A 23,821-nucleotide genomic window follows, 5' to 3' on the forward strand; every position below is an offset into this window, starting at 1 on the left:
TTCAGGGACTACGATCCCACTACAGGAAACCAAACCTCAGCTTCTCTCCATGACCCCTTTAATCTTGTTGTTCATGCAGCCAAACCAAGAACCACATGGGAGATGCTTACACATTACCAACTTTTGCTACTAACTTGAGAGGCAGAATTAGCCTCTTCTGGCCCAGTTTCTGTGTGGAAGTATTTCCTCAGGGAAATACTTCCCAGAAGACTTCACCTCAACAGTGCTGGCCTTGTGTTAATCAGCTGATCTTCAGCCCCAGCTAACCAGCATCGACTGTCCCAATAAAGCAAAGGTTTCACTTCAGTGGTGCTGGTCTCTTGTTTATTCACAGCCAATTCTTAAGGCCCAGCTGTCCAGAAATCACACATTCTTAATTCAAATACATTACACAAATGATCCCAATAGTTTTTGCTTCCCTCTGAAACTTCACAAGTCAGGTCTCCATCATCTGCATTCTCTCAACACTCTTATTTTCCAAGCTCCCACAGCACATTATACTTCTAATATGCAATGGCTTTTCCAAACCAAAGTCCAAAACACTTCCATAGTCCTTCCCAAAACAAGGCCAGGTCTATCACAGCAACAGCTCACAAACCTGGTACCAATTTCTGTCTTCGTTTCTCTGTTGCTGTGATAAACACTGATCAAAAGCACCTTGGGAGAAAAGGGTTTATTTGGCTTACACTTTTACATCACAGTCCATTATTGAGAAAAGCCAGGACAGGAACCTCGCAAGTGGTTCTCTAAATCCTATCCATATTCTTTATCTACTTCAGTCATGTGTAAAAACAAAAAACATAAACAAAACAAAAAAAAAAGTGAAACACAGGAGGAGGAATCTGGTTTTTATTTCTGGGAAATAGCAATACTTCTCATTACATCTCACAATCTGCAGGGGAAGGAAAAGTGTAGTAGAGACCATGAACATCTTGTCTCTCACGGTAAGGGCATGGAAAATGGTAAGGACACCCAACTGTGATGGACAGGAATTGACAAGACAACAAGATCCCTTGTGCCTGGGGTAGCACTACAGCCAACAGCACTTGTGGTCTACGTTCACTTCCTCAAGGGGAGGTCTCCATGGAATGGCCGTGATTCCCAACATGACCAGAAAACCCATCAATCCCACTCATAGGGCAGATGATCAAAGGAGCTGCGCTCTTCCCTCCCGAGTAGCTTAGGCTGAAGTAGGGCCGGACTGGCCCGCAGAAGGTAGCATGAGAGAAAGTAAAGGTATGACATCTCTCTGTCACATTGTAGAAGGAGACCTCACCAGCATCATAGTCCAAGAAAATCCCTACCCGCTGGAGAGGGGTCCGAAGGGGGAGGGCAGTCATCGGGGAGGTAAGAGCCCAGTATTCTTTCCCATACCACAATGACACTGCCCAGAATCCATTCTGGGGGGCTGAGGTCACTCCACCTTTTCTGCACACTGAGTCTTCACAGACACCTATGGTCCACTTGGCTTTATCTCCCACCTCTACCTCCCAGTAATGTCTCCCAGCGATGAAACACGGAGAGCCCAAGACACAGGGAAACAGATTGAACCGCTCAGGGTTGTCTGGTAGGTCCTGTTGGAGGTAACTGTACCGTACTTGGCGAAGATTATCAGAAAGGATCAGGCTGGGGTAAGCTGTGTCTGGGTCCAGGGTCACATCAACTGTAGAAACAAAGAGGGGATGGTCAGCTGAAAGCCAGAAGAGCCCACTCAAGACCATCTGGCATTTTGCCTACTCCCCTAGAACACAGCATTCATTTTATGATCAAACACATCATAAAACTGTATATTTCAAAAATCACTTTTGGAACCAGGCATGGTGGCACACTCAGGAGACTGAGGCAGGAACATCCTCACGAGTTTAGACCAGCCTAGGTCACATGGTGCTATACAGCACTCTGTCATTAAATTAGCTGGTCCCCTGTTGGATAACAGTGAAAGCAACACAAGTGACTCCCATCCTCCTCTCCCCTAAGACTGAATTTCCATCACAGACTGCAGCTGAGGCTTCTTTATACACGCCTAATTCCTGAATTTGAAAATCCTGGTGGCCAACAGCTTAAGATGAAGCTGAATATTACCAATATACACAGCGAAGGCTAGCATTGCAGTGTACAATCAACCTCAACAGACATGCTTGGAAACATACATAGTCATATCACAACAGACAGAGGCTCTTAGTCACATAAATTCAGGAGTTGCTATTTTTTTAAAGATTTATTTACTTATATGCACACAGTGTTCTGTCTGCATGTACCCCTGCACACCAGAAGAGGGCGTCAGATCCCATTATAGATGGTTATGAGCCATCATGTAGTTGCTGGGAATTAAACTCAGGACCTCTGGAAGAGCGGCCAGTGTCTTAACTTCTGAGTCATCTCTCCAGCCCCAGGAATTGCTATTTTAATAAATTTACTGAAAAACAACCAATGAAATTTTGGTTTACAGATATTCTGGAGTTCAGAATTCTGGTTAAAGAACTGAGAATCTGCCCGCTTTGCCATCTTTCAAATCATTCTTTCATTTCTTCTCAGATTCTGTCTTGCACACCCACACCCTTTTCATGTTTTCTCCTTTCCTTTTCTGAGACAATCTGTGCAGATCAGATACCTTAGCCTCAAACAAACTACATAGCAAAACATGACTGTAAGCTCCTGACTGCCCTGCCTCAGCTTCTCAACTGCTGGAGTTATAGGCATACACTACCACATCTGGCCTCTGCCTAGTTTTTTGTTTTGTTTTGTTTTAATAAAGACGAGATCTCTCTACATAGGTCCCACTGACCTGGAACTCACTCTGTAGACCAGGCTGGCCTGGAACTCAGAAATCCAACTGCCTCTGCCACTAAGCGCTGGGATTAAAGGTGTGTACCACCTCACCTGGCTGCCTGGTTTGTCTTAAAGCAGATTACTCTGTTGCTCTTTGGCTTTTAATCTAACACTGTGGATAATTCATATCACCCCTGGATAGGTGGATGTGGGGTGTTCAGGAAAGCAGACTTAGCTCAGTGGTAGAGTGTTTGCCTAGCAAGCACAAGGCTCTGAGTTCAGTCCTCAGCTCTGGAAAAGGAAAAAAAAGGGAGGAGAGAGACAGACAGACACAGAGAGAAAGCAAGCAAGCAAGCAAGCAGATTCAACAAGCCATGGGGAGTCAGTAGGCAGCTTTCCTCATGGTCTCTGCATTAGTTTCTGCCCTGACTGTCCCTCAATGATGGACTGCTACCTGAAAGCACAAGAAGAAATAAACCCTTTCCTCCCCAGGTTATTTGTGGCCATAGTTGTCTCCTCTCACAACAGAAGCTCTAACAAAGACAGAAACACCAACAATTTCCAAAATTTAAAATTCTAAATCATGACAGGACATTGGTAAAATTCAGGTTTATCTGGTACATGGACTACTCGCACTGAATGTGAGGTCAAGCTGTAGGCCTTGTGTACATCCTACTTCACAAATGAGTCTGTAGATATGCTAAGTCTATAGGCTAAAGAGGATACCCCAATGTTGTGAAAAAGCCTCAGGTGACTATCCAGACAGCTGGCTATTTCTGTCAATTTACATTTTGTTTGCACTTCCTGTTGTACTAGACAATATTATTTCCTTCTTGGGTCTCTGAGGGAGTTGAAGATTAGATATTTATATAGTTTTCCTTGTTAAGAATTTCAAAAAAGAAACTCAACTCACTAAAGAAGTGTAAGTATATAAATTTGAGCGACATTATAAGATAGTTCTCTGTTAGTAATATAAGTTAGGAAAGAAAGTGATTCAGATACATTTTAGACTTACCAATTTAGGATAGATAATGAAATATTTTCTCTGAGTTTGTCAAATGCAAATGGACTAGACACTGTTGATGTATTTATTGCTTGTAGATGTTGTATATAGTTATTGTGCTTATTGTATATAGTTTTTCTTATATTAATTATAACTTTTTTATTATTTTTTATTTTTATTAGAAAAAGAGGGGAAATGTGATATTTTATTTGTATGTTAATAAATAAAGTTTGCCTGGAGATCAGAGAACATAGATAGCCAGCCATAAACAAAAGTCAGGTGGTGGTAGCACATGCCCTTAATCCATCATATAGCAGGCAGAGTCTCTGAGTTCAAGGACACAGCCAAGGGTGGTGACACCCGCCTTTAATCCCAGTACCAACCATAGAGACCTGGAGGTCTGTATAGAGAGGCAGTGACAAGGAAGTGAGGTGGCTGGGCTAAGAGCCAATGAGAAGACAGAACAGCAAGGCAATAAAGGCGCAGGTTAGACAGGAAGAAGCTGGTTCTCTTGAGAAGCTAAGGAGGCGTGGTGAGCTAAGGTTAGTTGGTGGCTTTCACCCCTGTATTTGGCTCTATGTTTCTTATTTAATAAGTTTAGAAATTCGTCTACAGTACCAGAAGGGGGAAATTGCTATACAGACCTGACCATGTGTTTTTGGGAGGACAGTGATTGCCTTTGAACTTTAGGCTGGAAAAACCTTTGAGTATGCACAGCTCAGTGTGCTGTTCTGTTTGAACTTGGAAGGCAAGAGTGTCCAGAGAAATGCAAATGACGGAGGCCTGGCTTGTGAAGTTGCTGGAGGAATCCAAGACTCTACTGTGGTCCTCTGTGTGGTATTTTTGTGTTAAGAATGAGTGGTGTCTGGTCATCTGGAGCTGAAGAATCAGCTGTGATTAACCAGAGACCAGCACCAATGGAGGAAAACATTTCCTTTGCCAGGACAGACATCCCCTTTCTCCATAGCTATTCAGTACAGTACTGAAGTCTTAGCTAGAGGACTAGAACCACCGAAGGCATCAAGGGGATACAAACAGAAAGGAAGATTCATCATATCCTTATTTGAAGATGACATAATTTTTTTTAAAAAAATGGTTTTTCGAGACAGGGTTTCTCTGTGTAGCTTTGGAGCCTATCCTGGAACTCACTCTGTAGACCAGGCTGGCCTCGAACTCACAGAGACCCGCTTGGCTCCGCCTCCCAAGTGCTGGGATTAAAGGTGTGTGCCACTATGCTCCGATAATTGAAGATGACATAATGTTTTATGTATAAAAGACCCTGAAGAGTCCATCAGGAAACTTCTACAGCTGATAAACACATCAGCAATGTAGCAGGATATAAAATTAATACACAAAAATAAGTAGTCTTTGTATATACAAATGACAAACATACTTAGAAAGAAATTAGGGAAATAAACCCATTACAATAGCATCAAAAAAAACTTTTTTTTAAACCGGGCAGTGGTGGTGCATGCCTTTAACCCCAACACCTGGGAGGCAGAGGCAGGTGCATCTGAGTTCAAGGCCAGCCGGGTCTACACAGAGAAACCCTGTTTTTAGTAGATAAACTACTAAAAACCCCTACCCGGGACTATGAATGAGTCAATCTTTCTTGAGTTGTTGCTCAGTGGTGTCTCAACTGCCCCTCCCCTCACATTACAGGCCATTGTTATTGGCTATCCTCAATAATTTGATGGTAAGTCCCTGTTGCTGAAGACACTACATACTTATATCACAGAACATGGAGAAACTGAGTTGGTGCTCAAGTGGAAGCTTCACCCCTACCTGCTGGCATTAGGTGCTATACATACTACTGGAGGAGAAAAGTAATCATCCATCTCACCCTACTCAGAACCCTGGGAACTGTAATAATGATCTGCCTGCAAGACATGCCCACTGGTGAATAGTGGCAAAAATGTTACGGGAATAACCAACCACCTTACGTTCATAAGATGGAACCCATACTTGACGCTGTCACTGAGGTTAAGAACCCAAGGCTAGATAGGTCACAGGTCCAAGGGGACAGTTATTCTGCTAAATGAACAGTGCAATAAAGTGACTACTAATGACACACTGCTATATGCATAGATAAGTGCACTGCTTAACCCTTATCAGAGAAGCTTCTTTTGCAATAGATAGTAATTAACACAGAGATCCACAAATGGTCAGTGTAGACTTTGGAATGCTCAGTCCTAAACGGTATGTCTGTATAACATTCCTCCTCTCAAGGCTCAGGAGTCTATGCAGAGAAGAAGGGGTGGAAAGATTTTAAGAGGCGAAGTGGTAGATGACTTCAAGGAAACTGTCTTCCAACAGAACAGGGCAGATGCACATATAAACACACATATGATGTGACAGCATGTATAAAGACCTGCACAAGCTCAAACCAGACAAAATTCCAGCATGGAGGTGGGAAAGTGGGCATGAAGTACCACCCCTAGCAAAGAAGCTATTCGCAATTGATAGGTGCTTGGAAAATCAATTCTCTTCAACAGGATGATACTGGGTGTATCAACTACATTCCAGGTCAGGCTCCATGCTCAGTCAACACAAATTGGATTCCATGATCAAAATATATTGAATGAAATTCTCAAAGAATAAATAAACATTAAAAAAAATTCATGATAGGTTACAGGCAAGGTGGCCCTTGGCTCAACAATTTGTCTGCAAAAGTGACCGATCTACTCTCATCTACTTTTTTTGGTGCTATGGATTTATCAAAGGCCCTTATACACACACAAGGTTCACAACCTGCCAATGAGCTGTATGTCCAGCCACAACTTGTCTTTCTTGTGTCATGAGTATACCTCTTATCTCCAACCAGACTAAATTCCAAGGGCAGAATGGTGCTCTCTAAAGTGTTTTACATGTTAGGCTGTGCTAACATGTGACATACTCAGCCAGTATTCAAAGAAACAAACATCAAAGGCAGAAGCGATGGCTCAGCAGTTGAGAGCAGTTGCTGCCTTTGCATAAGACCTGGGTTTTGTTCCCAGCACCTACATGGTGGCTCACAATCATCTGTGACTCTAGTTCAAGGGGATCTGACATCTTTTTTGGCTTCTGTGAACAGCAGACATGCACATATATACATGTATTCTAAATACTTAAAATGCATAAATAAATAAATAAACATTGATAACAGCCTTTGTTCCAATTAAGGAAGACCTAGTAACTAAAGGTTAGAAGTAAACACACCTCAGATTCGGGTTTCCTGGAACCAGACTGACTCAGTCTCTGAATCATAAGTTAAAGACGGATGTCGAGGGGTTGTCAGATTTTTGCCCAGAGCACACTGCTGAAAGGCTAAGACCCCCAGACTAACCAGCACGGAAAATAAGAGCTGATTCAATCATTTCTGTTTATGGCAAACAGCACATTGCCCCAGACACTGGTTGGGAAGGTTCAGACCACATTGGGATCTTTCTGTTTCTGGAGAACCACGTTTCTAGAATGCCACAATTATTTAAAGTGACAAAGATGTCACTTTAGAAAGCACATAGAAACAACCAGAGGCTTCTGGCTATATGCTATTTGTACATACGCAACTAAAGGATCCAAACTCAGGCAGTCTCAAACCACTTGTAACAGTGGTGAGGTTCAGAGAGCTTTTATTCCTTTCTCCAACACTGTTTGTCTTCTAGCACGTACCTGAATATAATTGAGCCTCTCTCAATTCTGAAAGAACAAGAAAGAGAAGATGTTACTGAACCTGTGTGTCTTTCTAGGAAACACGTTAAGTGAACCTAATCTGGTTAAAAATCATAGAGCAGTGGAATCTACTAGTATTTCAGAACCCTTGTGTCAACTGGGCATTCATTTCTTTGTTCACAGTTTTGAATCCATATCTGCTATCTACCCATGAATTTTTTTCCTTTTCTCTCTTTTTCTGTTTTTTAAAACAGGGTTTCTCTGTATAACAGCTCTGGCTGTCCTAGAACCTGATTTGTAGACCAGGCTGGCCTTCAGCTGGAACTTGCTTTGTGGACCAAGCCTGCCTCGAACTCAGAGATCCACCTGCCTCCCAAGTGCAGGGATTAAAGGCATGCACCACCACCCCACGGCTCTTTTTTTTAAAAAAGACAGTCTTACTATGTAACCCAGGCTGACCTGAAGCTCACTATATGGCCCAGGCTGGCTTCAAACTCATGGCAGTCATCCCTGATCAGCTGTCCAAGTATTAGGTTTACATTACGATGACCATTATGCTTTGCTCACGGAAGAATTTTTAGGACTGGAGGGCTTGGAAACCCTGGCTATACAGATAACATGTGTGAACTTGGTAGAACATAGTATCAGACTGAGTCACGATCAAGAATTCCACCTTCCAGAGAGCCACCTGACTTTGCAAAGGCAAACTGTGCATGACATAGACATTTACAACTCCATTTGTACACAGCGTCTGCTGTAGAGGCTGAGTGGCTCAAATGACACCCAGTCATCATTAATTTATGTGGGATTTCTAGTTGGCCAGGGATTTCCCACAAGAGTCCTTGAAGTGGCAAAGGAAGAGGAAGAGAAATAAACAAGAGTCAGATTGAGGAAAGCCACTTCTGAACTAGCCACTGAACTAAATGTACTTGTGGAGTGCAGGCATGGCACATGTGTAATCCCAGAGGCTGAGGCAGCTGACTGGTGAGGAAGAGGCTAGACTGGGCTACATATTAAGACTGTCTCAACAAAACTCAAACGAAAACATCAATAATGTAAAGTAGGGAAGCAGATGATGATGATGATGATGATGATGATGATGATGATTGTGTGTGTGTGGGGGGGGGGCTGTCATAAATCATGTGGCACATGTGGAGTCTGCTCTCTCCTTACACTTTTATGTAGGTTCCAAGTTTCAAACTCAGGTCAACAGGCTTGCACAGTAAGGACTGCACTTACTGAGCCATCTTACTGACCCTCCTGAACTCTCAATATACTCAGCTTCTTCCCAAGAAACTTCAAACATCAAGAGCCCAGTCAATAGGCAAATTTACCTTGGATTTTCTCCATATCTGACTGCATTTTTTCTAAGGACAAAAGAGAAGAGATTCAGTTTGTATTACTCTGTCTGGTTAGAAAATGCATCATCAGGTGATAACATACAGATATCAGAATACAAACCCACTTCCTCTCCTCATATTACCTGTGAACTGCTTCAGACTTTCTGTCAAGAACAGACATTTTTGAGCAAAAATATGGATTTTCTCTTGTAAATCTGGAGGTGTGATCCAGGGCTCAGGGATCCTGATTCTTTCAGCTCTAAAATAAAACAACAACAAACCATATGTGATTCCTTTCCCTCAATTTGCCAGGGCCTGGCTACTCTGTCCAACACTAGTGGGCAGTCTTTAGAACCAGCTACTGCAAGCTTTTACAACTTTCCTCTAAATCACCTTTAGAGATGAAAGTAAGATAATCTTGCTCATTTTCATCTCTCCCAGAGCACTAGCTCATGGCTTTGCAAATAGTAAGTCTTCAGGGGGTGCAGTGGCTCCTCCCTGCAATTCCAGTCCTCAGGAGGCAGGAACACGAGGATCACTGCTTGCTTCAAGTTGTCCAGGGCTACAAAGTGAGATCTTGTCTTAAAACTTCCAAAAGAACCAGGTGGTGGTGGCAGCACAAGCCTTTAATCCCAACAAATGGGAAGCAGAGGCGGGCGGCGGATCTCTGAGTTTGAGGCCAGCCTGGTCTACAAGGCAGAGTTCCAGGACAGCCAGGGCTACACAGAAAAACCCTGTCTTGAAAAATCAAAAGACAAAACAAAAACAACAAAAAACAAACAAATAATACAAACCTTCCAAAATGAAGCAGACAAAAGAGCAAGTCTTCAATACTGAAATGAATTATGAGGCTGACCTGGCCAGAAAGCAAAGTGTTATGACAAAAGCCCTTGTGAGCAATTAATTGTCTAGAATCTTCAGGTTCCCAAACAGAGAGAAGGCCATCTTTAGACAGAGAGGTTCTGTGTAAGGGATCAGACCCAATTTCCTAACCTCTGAAAAAAGGGACTGTAAAGCAAAGACTTGCCTCCTCCCATCTTCCACACATTGTAGCTCATGGAGGGTCAATCTTCCACCTGTGACCTTATGACTGAGTTGTAGCTAATGAGAGATTAAAAAGCATCTAACAGAATTTTCAAAAATCTGCTTAAAGGGTCAGGGAAGACAGCTCATCAGGTAAAGGAATCTGCTGCACTAGGGCATTCCCTAAACCCATACTGTAGAAAGAGAACCAATTCCTGACCCACGAGTTATCCTCTGATCTCTATATGTGTTGTAGTGTGTACTCATCTATCATGCATGTGAAACCACACATGCAACACATACACACACAAATAATTGAATACTTTTTCTGTAAATCAGCATAGACCTCATTGGCATTCTCACAGTTCTCTTGGTCTAAATGAGGACCACACTTCAGGCAGGGTAAAATGGGAAGAAATCAGCCTTTGAAGACCACTGGCACCACCACACCAACTACAGAGCTAGATGTAGCTATCTACAAACTCCTTATAAAATTTTTATTATGCTTAAACCTTATGTCAGTGAAACTCATAGAGCCAAATCTATTTTTTGGAAACATTTATTTATTTATGTATATGAATGCTCTTTCTGCATGTACACCTTTATGTCAGAAGAGAGCATCAGATCTAACTATAGATGGATGGTGCACAACCATAATTCAGGTGCTGGGAATTGAACTCAAGACCTTTAGAAGGGCAGCCAGAGCTCTTAATCGCTGAACCATCTCTCCAGATCCCTATGTTCTTCTTAAAAAATGATTTATAGGCTGGGCAGTGGTGACACACACCTTTAATCCCAGCACTGGTGAGGCAGAGGCAGGCAGATCTCAGATCTCGGAGTTTGAGGCCAGCCTGGTTAACAGAGTGAGTTCCAGAACAGCCAGGGCTACAACAGAGAAATCGTCTCCAAAAGAAAAGAAAAGAAAAAAAAAAGTTAATTTTATTTATGTGTGTGTGTGTGTGTGTGTGTGTGTGTGTGTGTGTGTGTATGTTTGTGTATGCATGCCACATCTTTGAGTGCCTGTGGACGGTAGAAAGGGGATCCCTTGGATCTGGAATCACAGGCAACTTATAGCTGGGTGCTGGGAAACAAACTTCAGCCTCTGGAAGAGTAGCAAGAGCTCTTAGCTGCTGAACTCTATTTCTGCGGTAACCTACTCTTTACAAACTTCTAGGGTCTGAGATAGCGACTTTCATGCAAGGTTGATGGCCTGCCATCCTAGTTCTGCATCAAAAACCGGAAAATAAAAGAGTAGGGCAAATGGACTAATAGTAGAGCTCATTTCTGGCATGTCAAAAGACCTGGGTTCAATACCTAGTAGTACAGAAAAGGGAAAAACAAAACAAAACACAAAACTGGCATTGTAGCTCATGTCTGTAATTTCAATGTACGAAGCTGGAGCAAGAGGATCCGAATTCACAACTAGCCTACTATAGAAGGCCTTATCTCAAAATAACACCAAACCAAACCAAACCCAAATCCAGCAGACACAGCCTTACTTTCTTGGCCACCCAAATGGGACTGTTACAACTCCAATTCCTCTTCATCTCAGTAGCTCTGAGGACTACAGTTATTTGCATGCATCTCCCAGCCAACCCATCAAACTGCATTTTCCTTTGAAGGAGCTTAATCAACTTCCAAATTCAGCTTTGTCAAAGTCAGTCTCATCCTGTAGGTACCCCATATTAAACATGATCTTTCCAAAGCCTAAACATCTGTCCTGCAGCTGTCTCGTCTTCTTGCCTGCTCCAAATTCTCCCTCTTTCTTCTGGTCTGGTCTTTCTCTCCTCGATCTCCTCCATTTCTAGCACTGGCAATCAAATCCTAGGCTTGTTTATGGCAAACACATGTCCTAGCACTGAGCTCCACTCACTCACTTTCCATCTGACAGCACAGTAGAGAAATGGCTACAACCAGAATCCATGTGACCCACCAATAATTACATAACTCCAAGCCAGCCATATCTTCTTTAGGCCCTACTTCCCCCATTATATTAAAGAATGAGAGAAGAAGATGGAAAAAACTCTGAAATTTGCAGGAAGCAAGAGTCCCAATCTGCTCTTGCACTCTTGTCGAGCTCTGGAACTGTCCTTACATCTAAACCACAGCACCTCACAAGCGAACTCTCCTCACTCCAACATCAATTTGTCAAAAGTTCCAACGTAGATTTCTTTTTTTTTTTTTTGGAGACAGGGTCTCACTACTTAACTCTGGCTGTCCTGGAACTCACTATGTTGACCAGGCTGGCCTCGAACTCACAAAGATCCACCTACCTCTGCTTTGAAAGTACAGTGATTAAAGGTATACTCCATTGGGCTCAGCCAAGTTCTAAAGTTCTACTGAGGAGCTAAAGTTCTCTAGTCCTCTGAGCAGTAAGACTCCTCAGTGACAGACAGCACTTAGTAAGCCATCTACTTCTCAGGCGCTAGTCTCTAATTCGGATTCACAAATGCTGGTCCATAGTTTTGGTTTACAACACAAGGACAGAAAAGTGTACCTGCTCAGTGTGTCTCCAATGTCCTGCAAGAGAAAAGAAAGAAAACCATGAGACCTACATACAACTTGAGTTTTCTCCACAGGGTCACTGAAAACCCAGCGACGGGCCCGCCCTCTTCCAGACACTAGTCAAGATTAACTGGGGCAGAATTCAAACTCAAGGACCTAGACATCAGGCTGAGGAGTAAGGATGTACTAACTCAGGCACTTTACTCTCGGGCCTCAGCGGCCTGCATGTACAGTATACTCTTTTAAAACAATTGTGAAGTAACCACAAATAAAGAGAACAGCCATTCACACGATGACCTCCTGCTTATTCTCCCCATGGTTACTGCCCTTTAACTCCTTTTCTCTTATAATAGTACACAGAGATGGCATATGCATCCTCAGAACCATTTACAAAGCTGTTGTTTACCATCTATCTTTCCAGAACTGTATGTTTCCTTGCCCAACTTTAGCTGTGTTAGAAAGTCTGGGAAGCCAGGTGGTGGTGGCGCACACCTCTAATCTCAGCACTTGGGAGACAAAGGTAGGTGGAGTTTGAGGCCAGCCTGGTTTACATAGTGAGTTCCTGAACAGCCACGGCTTCACAGAAAAATCCAAATAAATACACAAATAAAGTTCGGGAATTTGAACATTAATCTCAATCACAGTACATATTCTAATTTAATAACTGACTTAATATTCTTCACAACCATCATACTTAGCCCTACCCTAGGTAATGCAGAATACTGCACTAGTTACTATGACATGTAGTAAGTAATAGTAGAGCAGTTGGTGATATAGACTGTGCCTATTACTTACTATTTTCCCATTTGTAATTAGTAAGTGATCTATTTGTGACCCTTCCAGTTCTTATCATTCTCCTTAAGGTTTGGCACCTACTGACAAGTTTGGCTGTTTTTTCTTTTAAAGAAAACCCAACACTAGGGATTAAATTCAAGGTCTTCCATAATAAGCCATACCTCCCACCAATTCTTGTCAAAATTTTTTACTTGATAGTTGCAAAAAGTATTTCATTAACTTTAAAATCTCTTCCATATGACTTAAACACAGTGCCTGAAGAATCTCTCCCTTATTATTATGGATTTTTCTACTTTTTAAAGGTTTTTGTCTTGTTTTTGCTTTTAGGATTTATTTATTATGTATAGTGTTCTGCCTGTATGTATGCCTACATGCCAGAGGAGGGCACGAGATCTCATTATAGATGGTTGCAAGCCAGCATGTGGTTGCTGGAAATTGAACTCAGGACCTCTGGAAGAGCAGTCAATGCTCTTAACCTCTGAGCCATCTCCAACCCTCTAAAGTTTTTTTAAATTTTACTATTTTTTTGTGTATGCTAGTTTTGCCCACATGTATGTCTGTGTATGTCTGATGCCGGCAGAGGCCAGATGAGGGCATGTGATCTCAGATTTATAGCTGGCTATGAGCAACTAAGTGGGTGCTGGGAATCAAACCTGAGTCCTCAGGAAGTGCAGCCAGTATTCTTAACTGCTAAGCCGTCTCTTTAGCCCCATCCCACCCCTTTTTTTAAGACAGCATCTTATTATGTAACCTTGACTCGTCTCAAACTTGGGGATCCACCTACCTCTGCTTCCTAAGAACAGAAATTATAGATTATTATTTTATTCAATGGGCTGTAACCCATTGCTGTTTTTATTTTGGTTAAAAAAAAAAACATGATTTTGTTTCTTTTGCAAAACTAGCTCACACATATAATCTCCAATCTCTCTTTCTTACCACAAAGTATCATACTCTATTATCACTTTAAGATTTTATTTTTATTGTGTGTGTGCGCTGTCTGCACAAAGACCCCAGAAGAACTCACTGGATCCCCTGGGGTTGGAATTACAGGCAGCTGTGAGCCACCTGATATGAACGTTAGGAATTGAACTCAGGTCTCCCAAAAGGGCAGGAACATTATTAACCACTGAGCTATCTCCCCAGCCCCATAGTTAGTTTACATTTTGATTTTTTTCATCCACATGAGTTTACAGGTATTATCCCTGTTCTCAACCCTCTTGAGACAGGACCTTACTATGTAGCTAGCCCTGGCTGACCTGAAACCATTTGTACAGACCAGGCTGGTCTCAATATTGCATTGATTCTCCTACCTTTGCCTAGGTATGTGCTTCCGCTTCAGGCCTCTCAGTTACCTCTCTTTCTTCTTTTTAAAAATGGCATAGTATTCTGCTGGGCATGTGTTTAGCTGACTAAGTCAATCTTTTAGGTTTGGAAGTTAGACTATTTCCAGGACTTACACACAATGTTGAGGCAAATCATCTTGGTATATATTTTCATACTTGGGTCTGACAACTTTGAATTCCCACCAGCAGATCTAACAACATCCCAAACACTTGCTCTTCAAACCGATAAGGGAAACCTTAGTGTAGTTTTGGTAGGCATTACTTCCATAACACTTCTGGTACCCTTGCTTACTCCACAGGCCAACTTTATGATTCTGCAGCTTATCTCTTGGTGACTTTTGCCCATTTTCCTATAGAATGTTCTTTCAACTTTTTTTCTTCCTCAGATAGGGTCTCATCCTCAGATAGGGTCTCATCCTCCTACCTCTACTTGCCAAGTGACAGGGTCACTCTGTAGCCTAGCTTGGCTTTGAACTCACAGCAATTCTTCTGATTCAGTGTAGGGAGACAGGTATGAATCGCCACACCAGCCCCCGCCCCGTTGTATGACTATGTTGTCTCTTATCTAATTCAACTGGTTAAAACTTCCAATGAAGTTTTCAAACAGCATGCAACAGTTTGCAACTGTAGCACTTGGGAAATGAGGTAGAAGGTAAGTGCAAGGCCAACCTGGGTTATATGAGATCTTCATCTCATAAAACCAACAAGTGAACAAAAGTCGAGGGTGTACGATCTGCCTTTTTTTTCTGACCTCTGGACAGTCTGCTTTTCCAAAGACATAACTCTAAACAGCCCTAGAGAGCCATCAGACTTCTCCTCCTTATTGGATCCAAACACACTCTGTAGTGGGTAGCCATTCCAGCTTTGATCTGGAAGTTCCAACCCCCATTGAGACTTCGGCAACTGTCACGCCTACAAGGCGGGGCCAAGGGAGGCGCCTGGGGACCCGAGATCTGGATCTGGATCGGCTGGCGCTCTCTCTGTTGTGGGACCCTGGACTGGAGAGGTGGACCAAGCAGAGCTCCAGAGAACACCGCTGGACTGCGATACACCTTCCCCAGACCCCGCGACCTACCTATCCCTTAATTTGTAAGTTACACCATTAAATAAATCTCCTTTTAACTACGTGGAGTGGCCTTAATAATTTCACCAATACACTCCCATCATCCACCTTCAATTTCATGATCCATATAGTAAAAACTATTCTCACATGCTGAGGGTAGCTGTGTTGGCATGAAATCGTAGCATTTTGGAGGTTAAAGCAGGAACATATGAGTTTGAGGCCAGCTTAGGCAATATAGCAAAACTCTGTCTCAAATAAACAAACTAAAACAAAACCCCATTATAATTCCCCCAAAACATGCTGGATGTGGGTGCAATCTATAATTCCAGATCTCTGTGAGTTTGAGGCAAGTCGGGGATACACTGTGAAACCTTGTCTGAAAAAAAAAAAAAAAAGAAAAAAAAAAAAAAAAGAGTAGGACAAGTGGCTGGAGAGATGGCTCAGTGGTTAAAAGCACTGGCTGCTCTTCCAGAGGTCCTGAGTTCAAGTCCCAGCACCCATATGACACCTTACACCTGTCTGTAACTCTAGTTCCAGGGAAATCTGGTACACAAACATACATGCAGGCAAAATACCAAAGAACATACTATCTCTCTCTCTCGATATATATATATATACATATCATTATATATGCATATATATATATACATATCATTATATATGTATATATATATATATATATATATCTTATATAAAAGAAGCAGCTGGGTACACACGTCTTTAATCCCAGCACTCAGGAGGCAGAGTAGGATATATTCACAATGGAATATTATTAAGCTATAAAAAGATAAGGTATTAATTCATTCCATGAGAATGAATATTGAAAAAATTACGCTGAGTAAAAGAAGCTAGAATTAAAAAGTCCACATATTGTATGATTTTACTGAACACCCAAAATGTAAAAAACCCAGATACAGGGACTAGAGGTAGAAAGGAATGAAAGGGACTGCTAAATGAAATGGGGCTTCTTTGGGGGGTGGTGATAAAAGTGTTCTGGATTTAAATAGTAAGCTGATATTTGAATTCATTATTTTAAAATGCTATGTTTGTGCTACAGAAACAACATTTTGAAATGGTGAAATTTATATTTTCCATGCAAAAAAAAAAAAAAATCCCAAACCAAACAGGCCCAATTCTGTTTCTCAGGACTTACATGGGAGCAGTGAGGACCCAAGGCAGCTAACATCACCCACAAAGGGCAGAACAGTCCAATAAATACATCGTCACTGGGGGCCAGGGGGTAAGAGCCCCTTGCAAGCCTGAAGACTTGAGTTCAAGCCCCAGAACCCACACAAAGGAGGAAGGGGAGGACTGATTCCACACGGTTGTCCTGACTTCCTATCACATGGCCACACCTACCGATCATCAGTCATCATCAATTTGTCATTGACCAAACAATCCTACCCTGCCTCAGAGAGCAGAGGCTTTCCCATACATCGCAACCGTCTCTTCTCACACAGCAGAGGAACTCCTGGAAGCAAATGTGCTATTCTCTCCCCACAACCCTCTTAGCAGCATGCACTTCTGATGTCCCATCATTTTGGATTGTGTCCACGTGTTCTCTAACCTGATCTTTACCACAGACATCCTCCTCCCATGTTTAAAAGGTTTCTTCAAGTAGTCCCTCCAGATAAAGGCACAGAAGTCTCCTTGTCTCTAGGAATCTTCTCCATCATCACCCTTCAAATACTTGTTTCAACTATGACAGTTTCTACTCGCCTCACATGGTCACTACTTTTCAACTCTAACATGGTTCCTGCTCAAAATTATTACTGTGACAACTCTACGTGGAGTCATCAGTCATTTAAAAAGCTGATACTGCTGGGCATCCCCTGCATCAAGACTGTCACCTACTCCCACCATCCTGGTCATTCTGCCTCACAGGTCAACAGTCGCCCCTCAAACTCTCCCTTCTCTCTCCAACAGTAAAAGAGCGACAGTCATCAAGGCTTAAGCTGTCTGCCCTTACTGTGCTACCTAGAGTAAACTTTTTCTTGAAGAGTTAGATGGTAAACAGTTTAGGTTTCACTATCTATACAAATACTCAGCACTACTGATAATGGAAAAGCAGTGAACGTTATATATATGAATGAGCATGGCTATGTCTAATAAAAACTTATAGACATCTAATCTCAATTTCATACAGTTTCACCTATAATGAAAAACATTCTCACCTGGTTCCCAAACATCTTTAAAATATGAAAACCTAATTGGTTCCAAGCACCAACAGAAACCAATGGCAGGCTATAATTTGCTCACTAACCTATGTACTATTGTACTAACCTATGACCTGCTTTAAACGGCATTTATTAACAGATGTGATAACCATTTACTTATTGTCTGAACTTCAAAGTAAAACATAATTAAGGAAAGCTTATTTTCCTACCACTTAATTCCAGTGCCCACCATAGTGCCCGTGGCAATGGAAGATAAGACAGGAGGGCAGGCAGTAGATTAGCTACTGTGGTCTTGCCCTGTGAATACACTGGCCTTCCTCAGCTACACTAACACAGGCAAGTTACAGCCATCCTCAGGCTAACGTACCTGCTCTCTACCCGATGTCTTCTGGTTGTGCTAATATCCATGTACATATTAAAGTAAAGGCTTTATTATAATCCAGCTGAGCAAATGAGCTCAATGAAGCCCTGACAGTGTCAAGGGCCTGGCCCGCGATCAGACCACATAGTGCAGGACAGGCCCAGAGACTAGGTTTTTCTTTGCCCTTTCCATGACACAGTGCAACTGAAGAACTGAGTGTGTCAGTCACAACAGGCTTTCCTTCTGAAGTGCCCGACACTCAGGCAGTCGAAAAGGACAAAGGGAATCGTGAACTTCCAACAACAGTGAAGCTGCCCTGTCCTGCTGCGTCCACCAAGCTGTCCTGCAGGGCTCTCCTGGTTACCTGTAGGAGTTCCCGGGTGGGCTGCTGCTGCTTCTCTTCCAGCTGGGCAATCAGGCCACTGAGGTGAGAGATGTTGCAGGAGAACTGAGTGATGGCACCGTTGATGCTGTTGTAGATGGCCAAGTCTAGCTCCTCGAGGCGAGCTAAGAGGCGATACTCATGTTCCTTCAAGGAGTGATAGAGCTGCTCAAACTCCCAAACAATTTTTTCCCTCTCCATCTGAGTCAGGCTCTGCACACGACAAACAAAGGCAGTGAACAGGAAAGGCTCACTTCTAGAACTCTTCAAAGTATTCCCAATGACTTAACCTCAAGACCTCATCATTTCATCTCACACTAAAACAGATTCTCTCTCTCTCTCGCCAGTCTTTATACACCAGACACACAATGACCATGAACTGAATTACTCCAATGGTAACTAAGAAAGAGTCCCTGACCTTAAGGTACTTGGTCAAGTGAGAGTCAGGTTCATGAGACACCATCATGGTGGATAAGAACCGTCTTCCCCAAATCCATGTCCACACAGGGTCATGAAGAATGTCGTGGAAGCATGAACTCGGTAGGCTTTCTAGGCTGAGCTAAAGGCACAGGTAATCATGTGGGGAGATAAGACACATGGTTCTACATGCTTGGAGCCCGTGAGCATCAAGGGACAAGATCAGATCATACCCTGCCTGCCAGAGTCATGAAACAGCCATACAGAAGTGGGAAAGTGGGAAGGTTAGGTGTGTGCCCTGTGGAGGTGATCTGTAACGATCAAGCACACCTTCCTAGCCTTGTTTACTTGGTCCCTTTACGTGATCCATGCCCTATGATTTTTGGGGGTGCTTATGGGTTTGGCTTTGAGGAAGGTGTCCTCCTTTCTGTTCTCCACACAATGTGTCCATTACAGTTTGGCTCTCTTTCCTTCTCCACCCACCCCTCCACTGCTGGGAAGCTGGAACCAGGTGTGCTAGCGCATGCCTGCATTCCCAGGTGTGCTAGTGCATGCCTGTATTCCCAGCACTTGAAAGGTGGAGATGGGAAGACAGGGACTTTCAGGTCAGCTTTAGCTATAATGAATTCAAGATCAACCTGAGCTATGTAAGAACTCATCGCAAAAAACCAAGACTTCTAACTAAGGAATTATAAGTGTGGCAGTACATACCTGTAATCCCAGAAGACTAAGCAAGGGATATTCAGAATTCAAGACATTCCTGGGCTACATAGTGAAATTATTTCTGAATAAAAAAATGGTCACCAAATGGCTCTAGAACAGTCAAGAAACATTTCCTAGAATCCAGCCACGCCCACTCATCCATGTATTAGACATGGCTGCTTCTGAGGAACAATAACTGAGCTATTTAGTTGTGATTCGGCTTGTGTAAACCCACAAAGCTTTTTAGCTACTACTGGCGCCTTTTAGAAAGTTTGCCAAACCTGATCTGAACTAAGCTGCTCCAAGACGACACCCGCCTCATCACACCTCTAACCAACCCTCTTAGGCACTTACTAGGGATCTTTGTAGCACGCGCTTGTGCACGTATACGTGCACACGATACATACACACCTTGTGTTATAGACCCTTTTCATAAGCTCCTATCTCTTCTCAGCTGAGTAAGTCTTTCAAAGGCATAAAGCATACAATATAATCTTAGATGGACAAAATTACAGCTAAAAGACACCTTGAAGATCAGTGTTCCCAAAAGGGGTTGTGACTGACGCCCTGGCAGGAACAATTTGCCTGGCATAGGTCTGTTTCTTGCTGTAAAAATATTCATCAACCTTGTCCCACCTTCCCACTCAGCCTTCGACTTGGCCCAAAACAAACCATTTACCATTTCAAAGGCAGAAAGGGCAACACCAGCCTGCTGGAGAATCACAGGTTTCATCTGACCTCTCTATTTCACAGACAAAGAAATTAAGGCCCAGAAAGGCTGCACCACCTCTCCATCTAAACCGGCTAGTGTCAGAGCCAAGAAGCAAACCCAAGATTCTAGATTCCCAGAGGTTGTACCTCTCTGGACAAACTTTCCAGAGCTGACACTGCTGTACATGTAAGTTCAGTCCACTCAGGATCACTGAGAAGTTTCTTCAACCTACTTTCAAGCAAGGGGTGCCAAGGTCTCATTCAGCTGTATGTGGCAGAGCTAAGTGGTGGGATTGACAGACACCAAAGGGATAGGCTGTTTGAAGTTTTTCACTGGACCCTGGCCAAGACTGAGATTTCTCAAGGAGTACCAGAGACAGTAGTTCCGAAGTTTACTATCCAGATGCAATGCCTCTGCAGGATGGAGATCTGGACCCTTACCAAGAGCTCAGCTCTCGCCTGCTCCCCCTGTGCCCGCCGTCTCTTCTTCAAGTCTTTTACTCTTCTCAGATGGTCCAGGCGATTCTGGATTTGTTCCTGAAGAAAGCAAACAGTTGGGCAGTTCAAGATTATACAGATCTCAACATCAGAATAGTTACTCTGCTCGTCACACAGGAACCCAAACTACAGATGCCAAGGCCCAGCTGGATTGTCCTCAGACCACAATGCCACTCCTGGGAAGATCCCAAAGCACAGGGGTCAGCACAGCTCTGCTTTAGCGAATTGTTATTTAAACTCTGAGCCACCCACCAGTTCCTAGATGGGTTCTGCATAAGTTATGAGGCATCTGGGTGAGAAGGCTCAAAAGCTAAGGTGCACCTCTTCCTCAGAGGAAATGATTTATTTTCCTCATGCACAGAATCGGTAAACATCACTTTCCCAAAGTACAGCTTATCACCAGCGAGTGAAATGATACAGGTGTCAGCTCTGTAAACAGCACTGACATTTGGATGAACTCACATTTAAACAAATATAACTCTGTGTGCAGCCCTCAAAATAGATTATCACTGTGGAGCTCCATTATATGTAACATTTTTGCATTTCTGTGGAGCCGTGCCAGTGTTTACTCAACAGTCCACAAAGGTCTCTCCAGGTCTTGTGAGTTCACTTACTCCTCATAATGACTGTTCTCTCCCGAGTCTCAGAGTGCCTAAAAGATTTACTCAAGCAGTAAAGAGCTGTTTCCATTTCCATTAGCTTCTAAAACAGGCGACAGGGAAGTGCTGGGGACACAGATTAAGGGACAGGCACTGCTTGGTGTGAACTCAGCCGGCCAGCAGCGGCCGTTCGGTTTGCTATCCCGGGCCAGCTCGAGTTCGAGGTCTCCGAGGCCTCTCCAAGTGGACGCGGCTCCAAGTACATCTCCTTTGTCAAGGGAGCGTCCCCTCGCGCCGTCCCTGGCCCGCACGCGTGGAGGCAGTTAACAGGGGGGTGCCGGGGGTGGGGGTGGGGGTGGGGGTGGGGGGAAGGGATGGGGGTGGGGACGCCGCTGGCCTGGCCAGCTACAGGTTCTCCTTCCGAGTCTGAGTGCGGAGGCTCCGCGGCCGACAGGGAGGAAATGACGGCGCTGGGCCCCACGTCCGGCTCGCCATTTTCTCGGCGGCAGGCCAGGAAGCCCCCGGCTCGCCCCTTTGTCCGCCGGCCCGGCCCTACCTTAAAGCCCTCCACCGCCTCCTCGAGCGGCAGCACGCTGTGGCCGCGGTGCTCCCGCGAGCGGTCGCACACCACGCAGATGGGCATCTGGTCCTGCTCGCAGTACAGCTTCAGGGGCTCGCGGTGCTTCTCGCACACGCCCATCTCGCCGCCGGGCCCCGACGGCCGCTCGGTGCGCAGCTGCTTCACCAGCTGGGTCACGTTGGCCAGGTGCCGGTTGGGCCGCATGTGGCGCTGCGGGAAGGTCTCCCGGCACTGCGGGCACGACACGTTAGTCTCCGCGGCCCCCCAGCAGCGGGCCAGGCACGCGCAACAGATGTTGTGGCCACAGTCGAGCATCATGGGCTCCGCGAAGTACTGAAGACACACGGGGCAGGTGGTCTCCTGCTGCAGGCACTCGGCCACGCTCCCGGAGGCCATGGCGCGGGCCCACCGGGCCGCAGAGCATGAGCACGGAGCCGAGCTCTGGCGGAGCCCGGCGCGCTCGCTCGGCGGCTCCGCTCCGGAGCGGGGCGGGGCGGGGCCTCGGAGGCCGGGATCCCAGACGCGCGCGGAGCTCTCGGGCGGCCGGGCCAATCCCCGCCCAGCCGCACCCCGCCGCCGACAGCGCGGGAAGGCCTGGGCCCCAGAGCCCGGCAGGAGGCCGAGCAGAGGGGTGCCGGGAGCCGGGCGCCGCGGGCTGGCTCACAGGGCAACGTGGCCGCGTCGGAACGGATCCCGAGGCCGCGCAGACTCCTCAGGGCCGAGCGGAAGAGGTGGGCCGGGGGCGGGGCCTGGCTTCGCGCGCCGTCTCCTCCCGGCGAGGAGGCGGGTGTCCTCCGTCCGCGGGTCGCCGGTGGCCGCCCAGTGCGGTGTGCACACCGTGCCCCTGGCCGTGGGGTCCGGACACTCCGAGCGTCTGTGGACCCCGAGTCTTTTTGTCGGTCTCCTCTTGGTGCCTAGGCCTCGGCTCCTTTAAAAGTAAGATGGCTTTGTATAAGTGCTGGGAAGCCGGGCGGAGAGACCAGAGAAGCCCCTCCCTGCGTGTGAAGCCCTCTGCAACACACCCGACTCCGGGGTTTGCAATTGCTAGAACAAGGCTGCATTATCAGCAACTTTTCTGAATGGCAGAAACGGAGAAGCCCAGTTCTACTTCTTCCACCCTAGAGTGAGTTGGTTTACCGTTCCGAGCCTCATTTTCTTCTCGTGTGAAAATGGGGAGTGTCAGAATCCAGACCTGAGCGCTGATGATGATCAGACCCTGATACCTCCCGGAGTCCTCCCCTTTCTCCCTAGCGCTACGGCTGCTGGGGAGCCACTCCACTGAGAGCCCGCCCTGGGGTCCCTAACTTCTTACCAGGCGCCCTCAGTGCCCACATTCCTCACTTCCCCGAGTGAGACCAGCTGAGTCAAAGGGCTGCCTGGCGACACACCTCCCTCCCGTTCCCCCTGCCACCTGCTGAGGAGTCAGCCTACCGGCGGGTTCCCGTGAGACCCTCTAAGAAGGGACCCGGATTCTGCCACGTGAGCCTCGTTCTCAGGACACCCCCGCCCCCTCCCGGCCCGCTCCCTGCGGCGCCAGGGCCTGAAATTCTGAGTGTCCACGTGCTGCGGTCCGTCCGCACAGGGCGTTAGTAATTCTAGTAAGTTCTTACTCCCAACAATCCGCTTCAGTGTCCCCCTTGAGCCGAATACCCTATGTCTTTCAGGGATATACTCCAGCAAGGAGTTATACTTGGTTTTTTGTTTTTTTTTTTAACAGTTTAAGCCATGAAGATGTTTACTCACTAGTGTAAGTAAAACACCCAGTGCATGGATGGCATTGAGTAGAACCTAAAACTTGCTTGTTTCTGCTCTATCGAGAATCCTGTGATAAGTCGAGGTCTCATAGTGTCCACTGTCTTATCACAGAATACTTCTGCAGTTCTGTGCACTGTCACCTCTGAC

General features: G+C 45.0%; 1 protein-coding gene across 2 annotated transcripts; it reads right to left on the bottom strand.

Moving 5' to 3' along the window:
• Positions 1-835: 835 nt before the first annotated feature.
• Trim27 (tripartite motif containing 27) lies at positions 836-22,635 on the bottom strand. 2 transcript variants are annotated; one of them, XM_052727906.1, is made up of 8 exons: positions 21,896-22,635; positions 20,684-20,779; positions 18,395-18,625; positions 12,284-12,306; positions 8,907-9,022; positions 8,758-8,790; positions 7,424-7,450; positions 836-1,663 (listed from the first exon to the last, which is right to left on the bottom strand). In XM_052727906.1, exons 1-8 carry the CDS (start codon positions 22,313-22,315, stop codon positions 1,068-1,070), a joined length of 1,542 nt encoding a protein of 513 aa, XP_052583866.1. In that variant the 5' UTR covers positions 22,316-22,635; the 3' UTR covers positions 836-1,067. The 2 variants fall into 2 exon arrangements, with proteins under 2 accessions (XP_052583866.1, XP_052583865.1); XM_052727905.1 differs by lacking the exon at positions 7,424-7,450 and having other exon boundaries at positions 21,896-22,441.
• Between the last annotated feature and the right edge of the window lie 1,186 nt (positions 22,636-23,821).

This window comes from Peromyscus californicus, unplaced genomic scaffold (genome assembly GCF_007827085.1).
Source record: "Peromyscus californicus insignis strain IS unplaced genomic scaffold, ASM782708v3 Scaffold_8__1_contigs__length_139910024, whole genome shotgun sequence".
NCBI lineage: Eukaryota > Metazoa > Chordata > Mammalia > Rodentia > Cricetidae > Peromyscus > Peromyscus californicus.